The sequence below is a fragment of the Prionailurus viverrinus genome, chromosome D4 (genome assembly GCF_022837055.1).
Source record: "Prionailurus viverrinus isolate Anna chromosome D4, UM_Priviv_1.0, whole genome shotgun sequence".
NCBI classification, from domain to species: Eukaryota; Metazoa; Chordata; class Mammalia; order Carnivora; family Felidae; genus Prionailurus; species Prionailurus viverrinus.
Window position 1 is genome coordinate 28661225 of NC_062573.1, and position 18841 is coordinate 28680065.

At 41.6% G+C, this 18841-nt stretch overlaps 1 protein-coding gene across 1 annotated transcript in view; it reads right to left on the minus strand.

The window, feature by feature from the left end:
- The window catches only part of FRMPD1 (FERM and PDZ domain containing 1), a 49138-nt gene that overhangs the window by 16790 nt on the left and 13507 nt on the right, over positions 1 to 18841 (minus strand). Inside the window, exons 4-6 of the mRNA XM_047830408.1 lie at positions 17682 to 17727; positions 7779 to 7886; positions 3653 to 3748 (exon numbers count right to left, since the gene is read on the minus strand). Coding sequence (XP_047686364.1) covers positions 3653 to 3748; positions 7779 to 7886; positions 17682 to 17727 — 250 coding nt within the window. The remainder of the gene's footprint in view (positions 1 to 3652; positions 3749 to 7778; positions 7887 to 17681; positions 17728 to 18841) is intronic.

An 18841-nucleotide genomic window follows, 5' to 3' on the forward strand; every position in this document is an offset into this window, starting at 1 on the left:
GGGACAGAGAGAGACAGAGCATGAACGGGGGAGGGGCAGAGAGAGAGGGAGACACAGAATCGGAAACAGGCTCCAGGCTCTGAGCCATCAGCCCAGAGCCCGACGTGGGGCTCGAACTCACGGACCGCGAGATCGTGACCTGGCTGAAGTCGGACGCTTAACCGACTGCGCCACCCAGGCGCCCCGAGCTCACACATTTCTCCACCTTGCAGAGTGGTATGCTAGTGATCATCTTACTGTCCATCTGACCTCCACCTTGCATCTAGAGCAGAGGTCGGCAAATCGCAGCCCATAGGTCAAATCCAGCCCCCTGCTTGGTTTTGTAATTAAAGTTATATGGGAACACAGCCATGTCTGTTTGCTACAATGGCGGAGTTGAGGAACTGTGACAGAGACCCTACAGCCTGTAAAACCTAAAATATTTACTGTTTGGCCTTTTACAGAAAAAGTTTGCTGACCCCTGATCTACGGGGAGTTGTCTAAACCTTGTGCTGTGTACTGATTATGCTCTCTTGCTCAAGAATATTCAGGGATACCCTCCCCCACCCCATGGCCCACTAGGCCAAATCCAAACTCCTCAGCTTAATATTCAAAGCTCTCCAGTATCGGGTGCCAATCCACTTCTCCCACTTGACCTTCTGCTGCCTCTTCCAATGCACTCTGCTCACAAGCCCTGTCCTCTTGTCCAAAGTTCCCAACTTTGGGTCTTTGTAGATGCCATTCCCCATTCCCCGTGGATGCTGTCTTCACACACCGCTCATGGCCTATTCCTGTCAAAAGTCTGTCTATCTTTCCAAGTCAGCCTCCCTGGAGGTTTTTCCTTGCCCTCCAGCTGGCAGGTCTCTGTGCCCCACAGCCTTACCACACCATTTAAAAAAAAATTTTTTTTAATGTTTTTATTTTTGAAGGAGAGAGAGAGAGAGACAGAGCATGAACAGGGGAGGAACAGAGAGAGAGGAAGACATAGAATTCAAAGCAAGCTCCAGGCTCTAAGCTGTCAGCACAGAGCCGGATGTGGGGATCGAACCCACGAACTGTGAGATCATGACCTAAGCCAAAGTCGGACGCTTAGCCGACTGAGCCACCCAGGTGCCCCTACCACACCATTTTTATGTCCCACTGTCATGACCCTGAGCACACTGCACCTGCCTCGGTTCACACTGAGTTAGCCCCAGGTCTCCTCTCCTCCCCGCCCAAGCCCCATGCCATGTCTCTGGGCTCCTTTTGGGTGTGACACTGAGGAATTTGTTTCTTTATCCCTGACAGCCCTTCTGGCACACAAATGTTCACTGGGTTGAATGATATATTATTTTTCTAGACTTAGAGAAAGTGGGTTTTCTAAGGTAAAAGCTTTGCTCCCCTTTGTAAGGGAGCCAGGAAGAAAAGTTCATGTCAATCATGAACTGATGGTAAATTTTTTTTTTTTTTGACCCACAGGATTTGTTTGTATCTTCCCTCATGCTTCTCTGTCATAAAGAACTGAAAGACTTGCTTTTAAAATTTTGGTTACTACAGAGAAAATAAAATTAACCAGTATTCTACCAGCTAAATCCTTGCTCATTTCCCCAACTCTGTCTATCTATCATCTTGGGTCTAATTCCTTTGCGGTGTGTGCTTTTATTATAAATCCTCTCAAAGTCTTTTTGGCCACCAAAGCGGGGCTCACTCTAAATAAATCATTCTCTTCCATTCCAGTGCACTTCTTTTAATGTTTATTTATTTATTTTGAGAGAGAAAGAAAGAGAGAGAGAATCCCGAGCAGGCTCCATGCTGTCAGCACGGAGCCCAATGCGAGGTTCGATCCCATGAACCATGAGATCATGACCCGAGCTGAAATCAAGAGTTGGACGCTTAACCAAGGGAGCCACCCAGGCACCCGATTCCAATGCTTTTTTTTTTTTAATGTTTTTATTTATTTTTGAAGGAGAGAGAGACAGAGCATGAGTGGGGAGGAGCAGAGAGAGAGGGAGACACAGAATTCTAAGCAGGCTCCAGGCTCTAAGCTGTCAGCACAGAGCCCGATGCGGGGCTCGAACTCACGAACTGTGAGATCATGACCTGAGCCAAAGTCAGACACTAAACCGACTGAGCCACCAAGGCGCCCCTCCCCCCCATTCCAATGCTTTTAGATCAAAGATGACAGGAGTAGAAACCTTGTCTAATTCGTTTGCAAAACTTTGGTGCAGAATGGTAGCGTGGCAAGCTCTGATGCAGAGTTCAGAAATAGACCAAGTTTGAAGCCAGTTATGAGGTAGTTGACCCTGACAATTTGGGCATCTCTTGGGCCTGTGTTATCATGTGCAAAATGGGGATAATACTCATCACTTTACAACGTTACTGGAGGCATTAAAGGAGACAGTACACAAGGAAGTGCCCAGGAAAGCAGACATGTGGTAAACACTTAACAAATCCATTCCTCCCTCCTCTTCTTCCTCTGAGTCTGGTCTTCCCCAGTGCAGAGAGGCTTTCTCCAGCTTCTCCTCAGTCATTCTGAGGCAAGAATTGGATAGGGCATTTGGAGCAGCTCTAGGAATTGCCAAAGGAAGGTGACAGAGAGGAACACTGGCTGTATGCACATATGTGTGCATGGGGGGGGTACATGTGTGTGAGTGTGTGTGTATGTGCGTATGTCTTGGCTACTATATGTATAGCTGCCCACCTGAACCCCTTTGTTTGCTTCTTCACTGGAGCCTCGCTCTAACACCATTTACTCTCTTGTTCAGAAACTGTTGTGCCATCCCTTACTCTCTATGAATGTCACTCAACGTCCTCCCCAGCCAGCCTGTGCCCTCTCTCACTCCTCCTAAAAGAAAATGGCCTGTGGTCCAGTGTCATTGGATGGATTACTACTTCCTGGGCAATGCCTGTCTTATTGGCTCTCTGCATTAGTACATGTGCATTAGTACCCCCAACCCCTGCCAACAGTCGTGTCCCCACCTTCCCTTACTGAATTCTTGACTGCCCTTCAAAGCTTAGCTCAGGTCCAGCTGTTTTTTTGCAAAGCCTTCTCTGACAGGAAGGAGCAGATGGTGCCCTTTCCCTTGCAAGCAGAGTGCTTCCTTGTCCCTCTCTTTGCAGACCTTATTTCATCCTGCCCGGGACCTGGGAGCTCCTTGAATGTCCAACCTCCCTCAACTAGACTACAAGCTTCTGGAAGACAAAACCACACTTTACCTAGTCTGTACACCCCTCCCCCGCCCCCCAGAGCACCTCCTCCCACCCATCCTCATACGGAGGAGCCTGTCAAAAAGAAGTTGAACTGACTTCACCCCAGAACAGAATATGCAGACTCTTGGGCCCACTCTGACATACTGCTTGAGTCTTTGGCTGCACTAGTCTTTTGGGTAGCAAATGGGGTCACATACAAGAGGCAGGGAGTCCAGTGGTTAAGGGTGAAGGCTTACAAGTTGTAATAGGACCTTGGGTACTTCATCCCTCTGATCCCGGATTTCCTCCCCTGGAAGATGGTGATAAAAATACATCTTGCTGGGTGGTTGTACAACTAATGAGATAACACGGTGCTTGGCTTATTATAGGTGCCCAGACCGTGAAGGTTGTAAGAGCACCAAGACAGCTTCAGGGCAAGATGCCCGGGGGTCCTGGGAGCCAGCAAATTCTCCTTGGGAAAAAGACTCAGATTTACTCTAAATACCTTCACAGTTGTGTTTGCCTCAAACTTGAAAGCTTTGGTCTGTCCATTCTCCAAGTACAGCTTGAGCACGTTGGGCATACACAGCAGAGAATTACCCTAGAAAACACAAAAGTAGTGTTGAAACTGGCCCTTCCTCTCCCCTGGGTGTGACTAGTCCTCAGCTCCCCTGGCCCTGCTTGGTGCGGAGAGCAGGATCCTCCCTAACCTCCTCACCAGGACGTGGGCTGCTTCTTGGCATTTGGAGATTTCTCCAATGGACCAGGTCTATGTCACACAGAGACAGGCACGCTTCGTTCACTAGAAGTGTCAGATGTGAGAGGGTGGAGAGGAGTGAGCCCTGCTGTGAGCATACTGATGGCACTGCATGAGCCTGAATAAGGCCCCACGGCCATCAGCTGCCACTTCAGTATCTTTGGTTGCTAGCCTTATGTGATACAGCTTAATAAGTCAGATGACAAGCATGCACACTCTCCAAGACAGCCTTCCCTTGGGGAAGCTGGGGGGCTGAATGGGGTGGGAAACTACCTCAGAGTGCCCCCCCCCATTTTCCTGCTGCATTCCCAAAGGGCAGAGGGCTGCTCCCCACCTTCACTCATCCCAACCATCGCCCAGGACTTGCAGAATCTCCCAAGGGATTCTGCCACACCTGGAGGGTTGTTTTTGGGAAGGAGGCACAGGAATAATCTGTGTTTGGTAACCCCAAGCCAGCCAGAATCCCTGCAGTGGGACAAGGCAAGGGAATGATCCCTTTGGGCTCAAGAATCCCCCCAGGACTAGCTAGTCTCATAAAAAAGGGACAGCTGAGTGTTTAGCTGTAAATAAAGAGGGCCCTTGGGGTTGGTGTCCTTCCAGAATCGGTGAGCAAGCAGTTCTAGAGTCCCTAAGATCTGAGCTAAAATTGCTCCTAGGTATAATCTCTGCAAAGAGTTTGGGTATAAAGCCCACCCGGGTAGAGAAGCTTATCATCTTTTTGCAAAACAAAACAAAACAAAACAAAATAAAACAAAACAAAACATCCCAAAAAACTGACAGTCTACTTCAGAGGAGAATTATGTATCTTCTGAATATAAGGGCACTTGTATCTTTTAGGTAAGACGCAAACTCATCAGTCTCTATAACTTTAAAAAAGACACAGTATTTTTATGGAGGAAAAAGAGATGAGTTCAGATCCCCATGCTGTGTCACAATCAGGGAGGAGGGATTTCAAACTGCTTGCTCTGTGATCACCTCACTTCTCTGGTTTCAGGTGCTTAGGATGACCTTCACTTCGGATTTCCCAAGGGCAAAATTTCTTCCTTGAGATTTTATTATTTGGGACTTACAAAAAATACCTCCATAACAGCATCACATAACTACCACCATTTACTTTTCTCTAAGGTTTCTTTCAATTTTTATCTATACCTGTAAATCAGTTTTAGAGAGCTGCAGTAATGGAACATGCACAGTTTCTATTTTCACTTTTTATTCAACATGTATTTCATATACACTTTTTTAAAAAAATATTTTTATTTATTTTTGAGCAAGGGAGGGGCAGAGAGAGAGGGAGATACAGAATCTGAGCAAGGCTCCAGGCTCTGAGCTGTCAGCACAGAGCCTGATGCGGGGCTTGAACTCACAGACCGTGAGATCATGACCTGAGCTGAAGTCGGATGCTCAACCGACTGAGCCACCCAGGCGCCCCTCATGTACACTTTTTAATGTGGATTTAATGTTTATCATTTTAATGGACTTAAAATCTTCTATTGATTTGAAATACCAGAATTGATTGAACCATTCCTCGGCCCTAGACATTTAACATTCTTTCCAATTTTTTTCTATTTTCTATTTTATTTATTTGTTAAAAAAAATTTTTTTTAACGTTTATTCATTTTTGAGAGAGAGAGAGAGAGCATGAGAGGGGAAGGGGCAGACAGAGAGAGGGAGACACAGAATCTGAAGCAGGCTCCAGGCTCTGAGCTGTTAGCAAGATCATGAGCTCTGAGCTGGACCGCAAGATCATGACCTGAGCTGAAGTCAGACACTTAACCAAATGAGCCACCCAGGCGTCCCTAATTTTTTTCTATTTTAAATATCAGTACTATAGATATCTTTAAACACATGAATTTTAATTTGAATTATTTTATAGACTAAATTAATAGCAATGTGAACCTTTGGCCACTTTTTATGGCATTCATTATGCTTTGTTTCTTCCCCCACACAAAAAAGATGAAACCAATGTACAAAGCTACCAGTTAGTGCATGACTGTGGCTACTTTCTCAGCATCAGGACTTCCATTTTTTTTTTCTTTATTTGTCAAACCTGCCCACACCTGGTCTTAACCGTTAGCAAAGTTAAGCATTTTGCAAATGTTAGCTTACTATTTAAAATTTTTCTGGTGTCTTATCCTGCTTTCTGGAGGAAAGGTTAACAACCAATTTTATCATCTTTTAAACATTTGAAAGGATGAGTAGGTAGGTCACAGTGATGAACTCTCACTGGTTTTGCTATCTCTGCCTTACGTGGTTGATACAGAAACTTGGTGCTCTGACCCGCAAGTCTCCCTGGAGACACCTTTTTAGAACCCTCTTTCTCTAAACTCCCACCCTTACCAAAATTCTGAACCAGTTTTTGTAGGCAGTTCAGGTCAAACCTGTCTGTACCTGGTCTTCTCACAATACCAGCAAGCAGGGAATGGGAGCCATTTTAACACAGGATCCAGGTGATCGGGTTCACATCCGCAGAACCTTTATTCTCTACCTGTCCTGTGAACTGGTTCTAGCCCCTACTTCTCATCACTGTGTATTACTCCTAAAAATACACACTGAATCTAAATTTAATTTGCTAGAGAGGTTCAATCCATTTCCACCAGCATGGACACATAGAGGGGCGCCTGGATGGCTCAGTCAGTTAAGTGCCTGACTTCAGTTCAGGTCATGATCTCACTGCTCGTGAGTTTGAGCCCCGCATCAGGCTCTGGGACCACAGCTCAGAGCCTGGAGCCTGCTTCGGATTCTGTGTCTCCTTCTCTCTGCCCCTCCTCCACTCATGCTCTGTCTCTCTTTCTCTCAAAAACAAACATTAAAAAATTTTTTTAAAAACCACACACACAGAGATAAAAAATGGCTGCGTGACAGGATCTCAGGCCTTTTCTAATGCATGAAGCCTCTCACTGGCCCCTTCATGAACAAATCCACCTTCCACTCTCAGGTCTAATGAAGGTGTGGTCTGTTAAGTAGCAGGCAAGGTAGAAAATAAGTGTTCTGGGTGAACCAGTTCACTCAGAACCCTTTGTTAAAATGGCCACCCCTCTCCATGTGCAGGTCTCTATGGCGAGAAGACCAGAAAAGGACAAACTCTAACTTGAAAGTTTCAAAATCTAATATTGATTGCTGAATGCAGAATGGCAATAGTTTCAGGCCATTGGGAAGAAAATGTGTAAACTATGAATAAGTCTTTTATCCAACAGCCCACATTAAAAACATAAACTCCACCAATATTTTCCTTTACCAATTTGTCCTCCCCTAATCCTGGATCTCTCCGTATCAAAAAGGACTAGATGGTATGTTAGAATGGAAAATAAAAGGACTGAAGTCACACAGACCTGGGCTCTTATATCTTCTTGCTATGTGATCTGAGAGGTTAATTGTCTTAAACTCTCTCAGCTTCTGCTTCCTCTTGTGTTAAAATACCTCCCTTGCAGGGTATTGTGATGACCAAGGATTATGTATCCAAAAAGTTTAGATTCACATAATAGAAGTTAAACACATAATGGGCTCTTGGGGGAAAAGAAAGCCAATCAATCCCCACCACTACCATCACTACTATCAATATCAACCTTTAGAGGGAACACTAAGTTTGAAGGTTCAAAATAAGAAATTAGTATTTGCAGTCTGTTGACATTTCATGGGCAAGAGAATGGAGTCACAGAACAAAAGAAAGCCACACCCAGTGCTTCTCTCCCTGGCTCTCCCTGTCCGTGGTCTGCAGGCATCTTACTGAGGGTGCTCAGAACCTCTAGCAAACCCACTGCACTCCCCTGGTATCCTCTCTGGGCTGCAAGATTCCAGAGTCTCAAGGAGGTAGGTGCCAGGAGGTAGCTCACCAGCTTCATGCAGAGTAATTTCAACCCCCTAACTAGTGACGCACCTGGCTGTGTCCACTGACAAGCACTTCCTCAGCAAAGTGCACCTTCACAGGGTTGGTCTTTAGCCGAGCTCTCTTCTCCTCAGTCAGGAAGGATGACTTGGGGACTCCCTGCAAAACATTAACATGACACATTTTAGAACAGGACTTTTGTAAAAGTCATTACACGTCTTCTCATTTCTTAAAAACAAAAGCAAAGCCTCTGACAGCTGTTGAGGACTCAATGAAAACCCACAGAGAAGGACAGCATCTCACCAAAGAACTCTTTTCATAAAGTCTATGGATCCCAACCCAGACAATGTTCGTATGTGTCTGAGAACAGTTGAAGATTCAGTATGGTGGTGAAATGGTTGTGTATGACAAAGACAAGAAATGGCCTGTGAACAAGAAGACTCAAGTTCTGCTACTCAACAGTTATAAGACCTAACTCAAACACAAATTATTATGGAAGAAAACCAGTTCTCTGTGTGTAAAATAAGACAAAATAACTCTGTGTGACTTTGGCCAAGTTATCGCTCCTCTTTGGTCTTTAGTCTTCCTATGTACAATGTTAGAGTTGGGTCCAAAAACCTCCAGGGCTCCCTGAAGCTCTGACCCTTGTGATTTATCCTTGGCCCCTCTTTGCTCTTCTCATCTTTTGGGTGTGCTCTCTTTCCCCAGAAGTAGAAAGAGTCATCACAGTTTGGTATGAGTATGTAATTAAGCCTCTGGCTAGATTGTATCAGGTTAAACTGTGACAAAATGAACAGCAACTTGTATGACCTAGACCAACAGGATGTGATGTTCCTGGATGGAATCCTGCTGTGTTATTCCCAGCCTCGCATGCTGTGTTTCCTTGGTCTGGATAGTCCTTTAGGCCAGACTCTAGAATGTTTCCATGTGTTACGAGTTTCAAGATGGAGCTCTGGACCACATATTGTGTAGCTGCAGGAAAAGAGATATAGCAGCAACCAGAGAAACTACTGGAGACAATGCTCATAACCTCAGATATCAACAGACCAATGCCATTAAGTACATGAAGTGAAGAAGTGACCCTGAAGTTTGATATTATAGGTAACTAGAGCCTTGGAATAATAGGGTTCATGACTATGATTCAGTATCTCAAATATATAGTTTTTAAAAAAATTTAGTAAAAGGATAAGGGGAAATAGCAATGTTCCCAGGGAAGAGGTAAACCTGTGTGGTGATCCCTCAACTCCAGAAATTACTTAACCTTGATTTGCTTTCTTCTTCAAGCAGAATGATTTTCCAATCAGAAGAGACAGAAGAAGGGGAAAAAGAAAGTTACAACCCAAAATTGGTGTTAAAACTATTGGTGATAAAACTATTGGTGATAAGTTCTTTGAATGAGTTCAAGACACCTGTACCAGTGAAGCTAGGGGATGAGAGACTTGGTATCATCCACAAAAGAGAAAACAGAAAAAATATTAGGAGACTAAAGCTGGTTAATTATCAAATTTCCCAGAAAATGAACATGGAAGATTAAGGAAAACACAGATTGGTAAAGTTTGTTATTATTTCTTGGCAAAATCCAAGATAAGAGGTGGTCAGAGAGCTTTTTAGTCATTGATCACTAGTAACCAATATGGTGTTACCAAGAATAAGTCAGAGACAACCAAGTTCATTTTTCTTTTGAAGATGGGATTCCAGATTGATAAGGCAGGGTCCTGTGGATATAGTAGTATTCCTTCATTCTTGCAAAATGTTTGATAAGGTCTCCTATAATCCCCCTGTAAAGAAGGCCAGATGCAGAGCCATTAGGAGGATTCAAAACTAGTTGACGTGTTCTCAAAATTGTCCTGATATTTTAACTAAGCAACTCAGGCTCCCTTTGGCTCAGTCTCCATTAATGATGTTTATCAATGCCTTGGATGAAATCAGAGAAAGTGTACTTACCAAACCTGTGAATGAAACAGAGCTACAAGGTGTCATCAGATATCAGGCAGCAGAAATTTGGGAGGAAAGATGAAAAAACAGGAAATCTAAAAGAGATGTGTGGGAAACTTGAGGAGCAGGTGCCGCTATGGGCCAGAGGCCAAAAAATCATGAAGAACAAACACAAGAGGGTACAAGAAGGGCTTGACAGCCCTGATGTCCAGAGCTGAAGGGAACAGAGTAAAGTGACGGGTTAAAGTGACAGGTAAAACCATCACTGCCCTAAGATTCAAAGGAATGAGAAATCAGGGGCAAAATGGGGGTGGGGGGGGGGAGATGCAGAGAGAAAAAGAATCCATGGCGGGGCGGGACAACTGTTATCATCTTCCACCTTGGAGACAGCAATCCTGCAAGAGTAAAGTCCAGAGCTGGATCAGAAAAGAAAATCAACTGGCTGGGTAATGGAGGAAGTCAGAGAAGCGTGGGAAGAGGTGGATCCCTGGCAGGAAGTGAGAATGAGTACAGCTGATGACGGCATTCCAGTTCTGTAATTTCTGGATGGTACAACCTCAGCGTGCCAGAACACTGGGCCAAAACAACATGATTTGACAGGAATTGATGTGAAATGTGGCACTGAGGATCAAAAAAATCAATTGCACAGCATGGGATGGGGGCTTAGAAGCTATTCATTTGAAAACCAGCCTTAGTTTTTGGTCAACCATAACGTTCACCCAAGCCAAGAGTGTGACTGGGCCTACTAAAATCTTAACCCAATCTTGGGCTTCACAAGTGTATTTGGTGCATGTTGGAAATACACTCTCTGTTCCCTGGGTACTCTCACCAGTTGACCGTAGGTGGAGCTGTATTCCTTTCCGGGTGCCATGGTTTGGGAAGACCACCATAAAAATTGGAATCTGTGCAGAAAGCTAACAGAAAAGTGAGAATTCAGAGAAGCATCTTACGATGAAGAGTTGATGGAACAGTGTTTAGCCTGGATAAGAGAAGGCCACAATTCCAAATCTTCACCAATTTACTTCTTACAAAGTAGATGTGCCCTGACTACCACTAGTTGGGGGCAGTCACAGAGAAGAAGGGACTCTCTCACATTCAGAACCACTCAACCATGAAACTAGCTGCCTTGAGAAAGGATACACACTCTGTCACAAAAAAGGGAGAACGAGAATTCCAACCAGGCTCCATACCATCAGGACTGAGCCTGACTCGGGGCTCAAACTTAAAAACTGTAAGATCATGACCAGAACCAAAATCAAGAGTCGGACACTCTACTGACTAAATCACCCAGGCACCCCTCCCCCAAAATTCTATGTTTTAGAGAAGCAGTAATTAAAATTCCAACTTTGAATTTTATTTATTCTTTTAAAGATTTTTTAAGTAATCTCTACACACAATGTGGGGCTCAAACTCACAATCCAAGATCAAGGGTCGCATGTTCCACCAACTAAGCCAGCCAGGCATGCCCCAACTTTGGATTTTATCATTCCTAATCAATTTCAAGTCATTTGAGAACTCTAAGAATCCTCTATGGCAAAGATGAGCATCCTTGCTGAAGTAAGACATATATGATCATTTGTCTTATGATCATATAACTCCTGGCAAGAGGCCTGAATGGCCTAGATAATACTCAGGGCATTTCTCAGGGTATGGGCCAATGTCAGCTTTTCCTGCAGGACCTGTGAAGCACAGCATTCACATCCTCCTCTTCTTGGGAACCTCGTGGGAATCTCAGGAGTGGTACTGTAACACATTAATTTTCCTCTCCCTACACTCCATTTTTAAGAGGATGCAACTATAATCTATTTCCTTATTTTTCTTTTTTAATTTTTTTAACGTTTTATTTATTTTCAAGAAGGGGGGGACAAGGAGGGGCAGAGAAAGAGGGAGACACAATCTGAAGCAGGCTCCACACTCTGAGCTGTTAGCATAGAGCCCAATGTGGGGCTTGAACTCACAAACGTGAAATCAGGACCTAAGCCGAAGTCAGATGCTTAAGGGACTGAGCCACCCAGGCACCCCTCTATTTCCTTCTTATTGACTCAACAAGTGTTATCTTTTGCTTTCATTTCTTGAAAACAGCAGGAAAAAAAAATCTAATTAAGTTTAAGATGTTCTCCATTGAGATGCTAATCAGCTAAATAAAAAGAATCTCTTAACACCTGTACAACCATTTATACTGATTAGCTTTCAGTGTACTTTTTTTAATACATTGGTTTCACATTATTTCATAGACAAATTCTTAGAAGAATCTCCATTTATTTGTTCACAAAAGCACTTGGTCTGTCATATTTATGGCAAACATCTTAATCCTATATAGGTTGCTTTTTCCCTATTCTATTTCCAAGAAATAAAAACAAAAGACAATACTTGTCAAAAATGAGAAAAGACCACAATTTCTTTGCTTTGTGTTGTGAAGTTTTGGGGTCATAGAAATTTAATTTTTTTCACATAATCAAATAGCTGCTTGTTCCATTGTGCTTCCTCCCACTCCCCATATACTTAGGAATTCTTTCCACAACCTACGACCAGATAGACACCCAACCATATTGTCTACATTTCTGTGTTTTTTTATATTTAATTATTATTACATCAAATGATGTGACATGAGACTTTATTTTTTTCAAATGCTTAAGGAAACGTCTTAGCTTGATTTCATGAATGATCATCTTTTCTCCCACTAATTTGGGATGCCATATTTACCACATACTAAATTCTTATATCAATACCTATTCTAGGACTTTCTATTGGATTACACTGACATGTTCAACATTTTATCAATATCTTGTTTAATTATTTTAGCTTTATTAGTTTTAAAATCTGGTACATCAAGGCCATCCTCATTACGTTTTTTTTTTTTTAAGATATTTATTTATTTAGATTCAGGTTAGTTAACATACAGTGTAGTATCAGTTTCAAGAGTAGAACCCAGTGATTCATCACTTACATATAACACCCGGGCTCATCCCAATAAGTGCCCTCCTTAATACCCATCACTCATTTAGCTCATCCCCCCACTGATTCCCCTCCAGCAACCTTCAGTTTGTTCTCTGTAATTTAAGAGTCTTTTATGGTTTGCCTCCCTCTCTGTTTTTATCTTATTTTTCCTTCTCTTCTCCCATGTTCATCTTAAATTCCACATGAGTGAAATCATATGATATTTGTCTTTCTCTGATGGACTTATTTTGCTTAGCATAAATACACTCTAGTTCTATCCATGTTGTTGCAAATGGAAATATTTCATTCTTTTTGATTGCTGAGTGGTATTTCATTGTGTGTATGTATGAGTGTGTGTGTGTATACACACAGTCACACACACCACATCTTTTTAAGTTTATTTACTTATTTAATGTTTATTCATTTTTGAGAGAGAGACAGACAGACAGACAGAGTGTGAGTAGGGGAGGGGCAGAGAGAGAGGGAAACACAGAATCTGAAACAGGCTCCAAGCTGTCAGCACAGAGCCTGATGCAGGCTCAAACTCATGAACTAGTAAGATCATGACCTGAGCCAAAGTCAGATGCTCAACCAACTGAGCCACCCAGGTGCCCCTTAAGTTAATTTATTTATTTTGAGGGAGAGAGAGGGAGAGGGAGAGGGAGGATCCAAAGCAGGGTCCATGCTGACAGCGTGGAGCCTGATGCAGGGCTCAAACTCATGAACTGTGAGGTCATGACCTGAGCTGAAATCAAGAGTCAGATGCTTAACCAACTGAGTCATCCAGGTGCCCCCTATACCACATCTTCTTTATCCATTCATTAGTCAATGGATATTTGGGTTCTTTCCATAATTTGGCTATTGTTGATACTGCTGCTATAAACACTGGGGTGCATGTGTCCCTTCAAATCAGCATTTTTGTATCCTTTGGAAAAATAGCTAGTAGTGCAATTGCTGGGCCATAGGGTAGTTTTATTTTTAACTTTTTGAGGAAAAATAAGTCTCCAGAGTGGCTGCACGAGTTCACATTCCCACCAACCGTACAAAAGGGTTCCCCTTTCTCTGCATCCTTGCCAACATCTATTGTTTGCTGAGTTGTTAATTTTCACCATTCTGACAGGTGTGAGGTAGTATCTCATTGTGGTTTTGATCTGTATTTCTCTGACGATGGGTGATGTTGAGCATCTTTTCATGTGTCTGTTAGCCATCTGGATGTCTTCTTTGGAAAAGTGTCTTTTCATGTCTTCTGTCCATTTCTTCACTGGATTGTTTTCTGGATGTTGAGTTTAATAAGTTCTTTATAGATTTTGGATACTCTTTATCTGATATGTCATTTGCAAATATATTTTCCCATTCTGTCAATTGCCCTTTAGTTTTACTGATTGTTTTCTTCGTTGTGCAGAAGGCTTTTATATTGATGAGATACCAACAGTTCATTTTTGGTTTTGTTTCCCTTGCCTCTGGAGACGTGTCTAGTAAGAAATTGTTACTACTGAGGTCAAAGAGGTTGCTGCCTGTGTTCTCCCCTAGGATTTTGATAGTTTCCTATATCACATCTAGGTCTTTCATTCATTTCGAATTTATTTTTCTGTATGGTGTAAGAAAGTGGTCAAGTTTCATTCTTCTGCATGTTGCTGTCCAGTTTTCCCAGCACCATTTGTTAAAGAGATTGTCTTTTTTTCCATTGGGTACTCTTTCCTGCTTTGTCAAAAATGTGCCATACATTTATAAGTCCATTTCTGGGTTCTTTATTCTGTTCCATTAACCTATGTGTTTGTTTTTGTGCCAGTACCATACTGTCTTGATGATTACAGCTTTGTATTACAGCTTAAAGTCCAGAATTGTGATGCCTCCTGCTTTGGTTTTCTTTTCCAAGATTGCATTGGCTATTTGGGGCCTTTTCTGGTTCCATACAAATTTTAGGATTGTTTGTTCTAGCTCTGTGAAGAATGCTGGTGTTATTTTGATAGGAATTGCATTGAATGTGTAAATTACTTTGGGTAGTATCGACATTTTAACAATATTTGTTCTTCCAATCCATGAGCATGGAAATGTTTTTCTTTGTGTCTTCTTCAGTTTATTTCATAAACTTTCTATAGTTTTCAGTGTATAGATATTTTACCTCTTTGGATAGGTTTATTCCTAGGTATTTTACGGTTTTTAGTGCAATTGTAAATGGAATTGATTCCTTGATTTCTCTTTCTGCTAAATGCAACCGATTCTACAACTTTGCTGAATTCATGTATCGGTTCTAGTGGTTTCTGGTAGAATCTTTTGGGTTTTGCATGTAGAGTATCATGTCATCTGTGAAGAGTGAAAGTTTGACTTCTTCTTTGCCAATTTGGATGCCTTTTATTTCTTTTTGTTGTCTGATTGAGGTTAGGACTTCCAGTACTATGTTGAGGAACAGTGATGAGAGTTGACATCCCTGTCATGTTCCTGGCCTTAGGGGAAAAGTTCTCAGTTTTTCCCCATTGAGGATGATATTAGCTGTGAGCCTTTCATATATGACTTTTATAATGTTGAGGTATGTTACTTCTGTACCTACTTTCTTGACGGTTTTTATCAAGAAAGGATGCTATATTTTGTCAAATGCTTTTCTTGCATCTATAAAAAGATCTTCTTGATGTGTCTCACTTTGATAAACTGTCAAAATCCAAGTACAAGTCCCATGGGGAGTTTGAATTCACATTAAGAATATACATTAATATGAGATGGGAATGAAAGCTGGTGCAGCCACTCTGGAAACCAGTATGGAGGTTCCTCAAAAAACTAAAAATAGAACTACCCTACGACCCAGCAATTGCACTACTAGGCATTTATCCACGGGATACAGGTGTGCTGTTTCGAAGGGACACATGCACCCCCATGTTTATAGCAGCACTATCAACAATAGCCAAAGTATGGGAAGAGCCCAAACGTCCATAGATGGATGAATGGATGAAGAAGATGTGGTATATATATACAATGGATTGTATATATATCCAACCAGAAAGAATGAAATCTTGCCATTTGCAACTACGTGGATGGAACTGGAGGGTATTATGCTAAGTGAAATTAGTCAGAGAAAGACAAAAATCATATGACTTCACTCATACGAGGACTTTAAGAGACAAAACAGAGGAACATAAGGGAAGGGAAACAAAAATAATATAAAAACAGGGAGGGGGACAAAACAGAAGAGACTCACAAATACAGAGAACAACTGAGGGTTACTGGAAGGGTTGTGGGAGGGGGGATGGGCTAAATGGGTAAGGGGCATTAAGGAATCTACTCCTGAAATCATTGTTGCACTATATGATAATTTGGATGTAAATTATTAAAAAACAATTAAAATTAAAGAAAAAAATTAAAAAAAAAAGAGGACACTTGCTGGGATGAGCACTAGGTGTTATACAGAGAGGACGAATCACTGGATTCTACTCCTGAAATCATTATTGCACTGTATGCTAACTTGGAAAGAAATTTATAAATAAATACATACATATATACTATTTATTATATATAAAAGAATATACATTGAGAATAACCAAGGTATTCATAATAGTCTTCCCATGAAAGAACATGGTATATATCTCTTTTTATGTTAAAAAATTTTTTTTACATTCTTCAAAATATTCTACTTTTCTTCACATTGGGCCCGTCTATTTCTTTTCCTTAAAGTTTTCCTATTTTCTTATTTTTTTCCCTTAACAAACTAGCTCTTGGATTTACTTATCAAATTTACAATTTTTGTTTTTCAAAGCATCATTTAGATTTTTGTTGTTTCTTTATTCTGCTTTATGTTTGTTTTATTAGTTGTTTCTTCCAACTTCTTTCACTGAATTTTCACTTGACCAATTTCCTTATTAAATCATAAAATCACCTAAGGCCATAAATTTTACCCCGAGTATAGTTTCAACTGCACATAAATTGTTAAAAGCAGACTTCTAGTTTTAAATTTTCTCCTAACTGGGGTGCCTGGGTGGCTCAGACGGTTGAACATCCAACTTCGGCTCAGGTTATAATCTCACAGTTCATGGGTGTGAACCCCGTGTCAGGCTCTGTGCTGACAGCTTGGAGCCTGGAGGCTGCACTGGATTCTGTGTCTCCCTCTCTCTCTCTGTCCCTCCCCAGTTCGTGCTCTCTCTCTCTCTCTCTCTCTCTCAAAAATAAATAAACAAAAATTTTTTTTTTCCTAACTAGTCTAGAACAGTATAGTTTTGCTTTTCTGCTTGACTTGAGAGACTGCATTCATATTTCTGAATGGCTGGATAGTTTTAATTAAGTTGTTGATAGTTATTAATTCCTATTTTATTATATTTGGAAGAGATATATAGTTTGTTATTTGGGTAATTTATTGAGTTTCTTTGATAGCATAGTATGTGGTCAATTAGGTTAGATTATTAAATGCTTATTGAAATTTCCCATGCCCCTATTTATTTTTTTGTCTTTATGTGGCCAAGGCTAAGAGGTATATATTGAAGTCACTCCGGATGAGAGTTTTCTGTCAACTTTTCCTCCTTGGTAGTTCTTCCTCTTATGACTTGATTATATACTTTTTCCTGTCACAGATAAAGGGCTCCTTGGCCTCTGGTGTTTAGGATTGCCACTTCCTTCCAGTCCATTGTCTATGCCACCCCTTGTCTTGTGATGAGCTTCAGAGCTGATGACACACTTTCATATCCAACACCTCACTTGTCCTCATAACAATGCATTAGAGAAACAAGACAATTATTGTCATCACCACTGTTTTACAAAAATGCCAACTGAAACTTAATGACTTTCCCAAAGTCGCAACACACTACACTTATCTTGAAACTTGTCGTTTGGTACACTTATCATCATCCCACTTTGTGTAATCATGGATCTGTCTCCTTAGCTGGACCACAAGTTCTGGAAACCTGGACCCATATCTGTTTCCTCCAGAACACTGATGCGTTGGCTGTCTTCGGGCAACGTTGAGTGCCTGCCTGTCCACTGTCTGACCACTGCCCCTTCTGCCACTGCCTTCCCTATTCATTCTCTGAAGGATATCCCACGGTGCGTTGGGATCTTGGGGATGAAAAGAATAAAACTAACGTGATGTAGCAAGAGATTTACCGATGTGCAGCGAACAACTGTGATTGAAAGAGAGTCTTCAGCTTCCCTGAAAAAAAAAAGAAAGAAAGATAAAACATTTCCTCATTCTGGGTGCTGTGTGTGTGTGTGTATGTGTGTGTGCATGTGTGTGTGTACACACGCTCACACCAAGGTCAAAAAGACTGGCAGAATTATAAACCAGCCTCTTTTGCCTCAGCACCTTTGGCTCAGCAACCCTGAGAAGGACGTTGAGAAAAGCAATGTTCTGCAAACGAACTGAAGCTGTCCCAGAATACCCCTCCCACCTTGAGGGAATCTTCAAATTTCCACCTCTACCATCTAGTCTATACCTACAGCCACTTAATTAAGTCACTTAGGTTTAATTTAGTCTATATGATGGGGAACTCATATAGTTGGTATGACCATTAGCTAGGTTTATGTCAAAAAAAAAAACTTTTAAGAGAAAACATAGCAATAACACAGATAACTCAGTTGTTTTTTCAAACAACTTAGGCTAAACATTTCACTAAAATTGAATGAATGAATGAATGAATGAATGAATGTGTATTTCACATAAATCAGGTAAAAGCCAATCAATTTGTGGTGCTTGGGCACACAAGGTCAGTGTAATGAGCCGAATCACATATCAAGATACTATACATTTCTGTCTTGTTATTATGTCTTAGATTCCAAAAATGATAAAAGTCAACCAGACAACGGCCTAACTTCCATCTTGTATTAGAGGAGAGAACTGGAAATCAATCCATATTTTCCTTTTTCTTTGCCATTGCTACATAGAGAAGCCATTTGCAAAATAATTCCATTTGACTTCTTGCAATATGAGCATTTAGGCCAATTGCTGCTGGTGTGTTCCTTCCTCAAATGGGTAAAATCAACCTGCAGCTGTGTCTGGGGATTGCCTCATTTCCATTTTCCATAAGAGCAGGCCTTTCCCGAGATAATCTACAATGAACCAAGGTCCAAGTGCTCTCAAAAGGACATTCAGGCCTCACAGATATTTGGAGGGATTAGAGAGGTTTTGTTGTGCCAGTGTTTTGCTTGGATTTTTCCCTTTATAAGTGGCAATGGCACTGGGAACTAAGCTAAAAAATAAAGCAGTCCTGGGATCCCCACATGCAGTATATGGCAGAGAGCACAGATGGCTCAAGTAACCTCCCTGC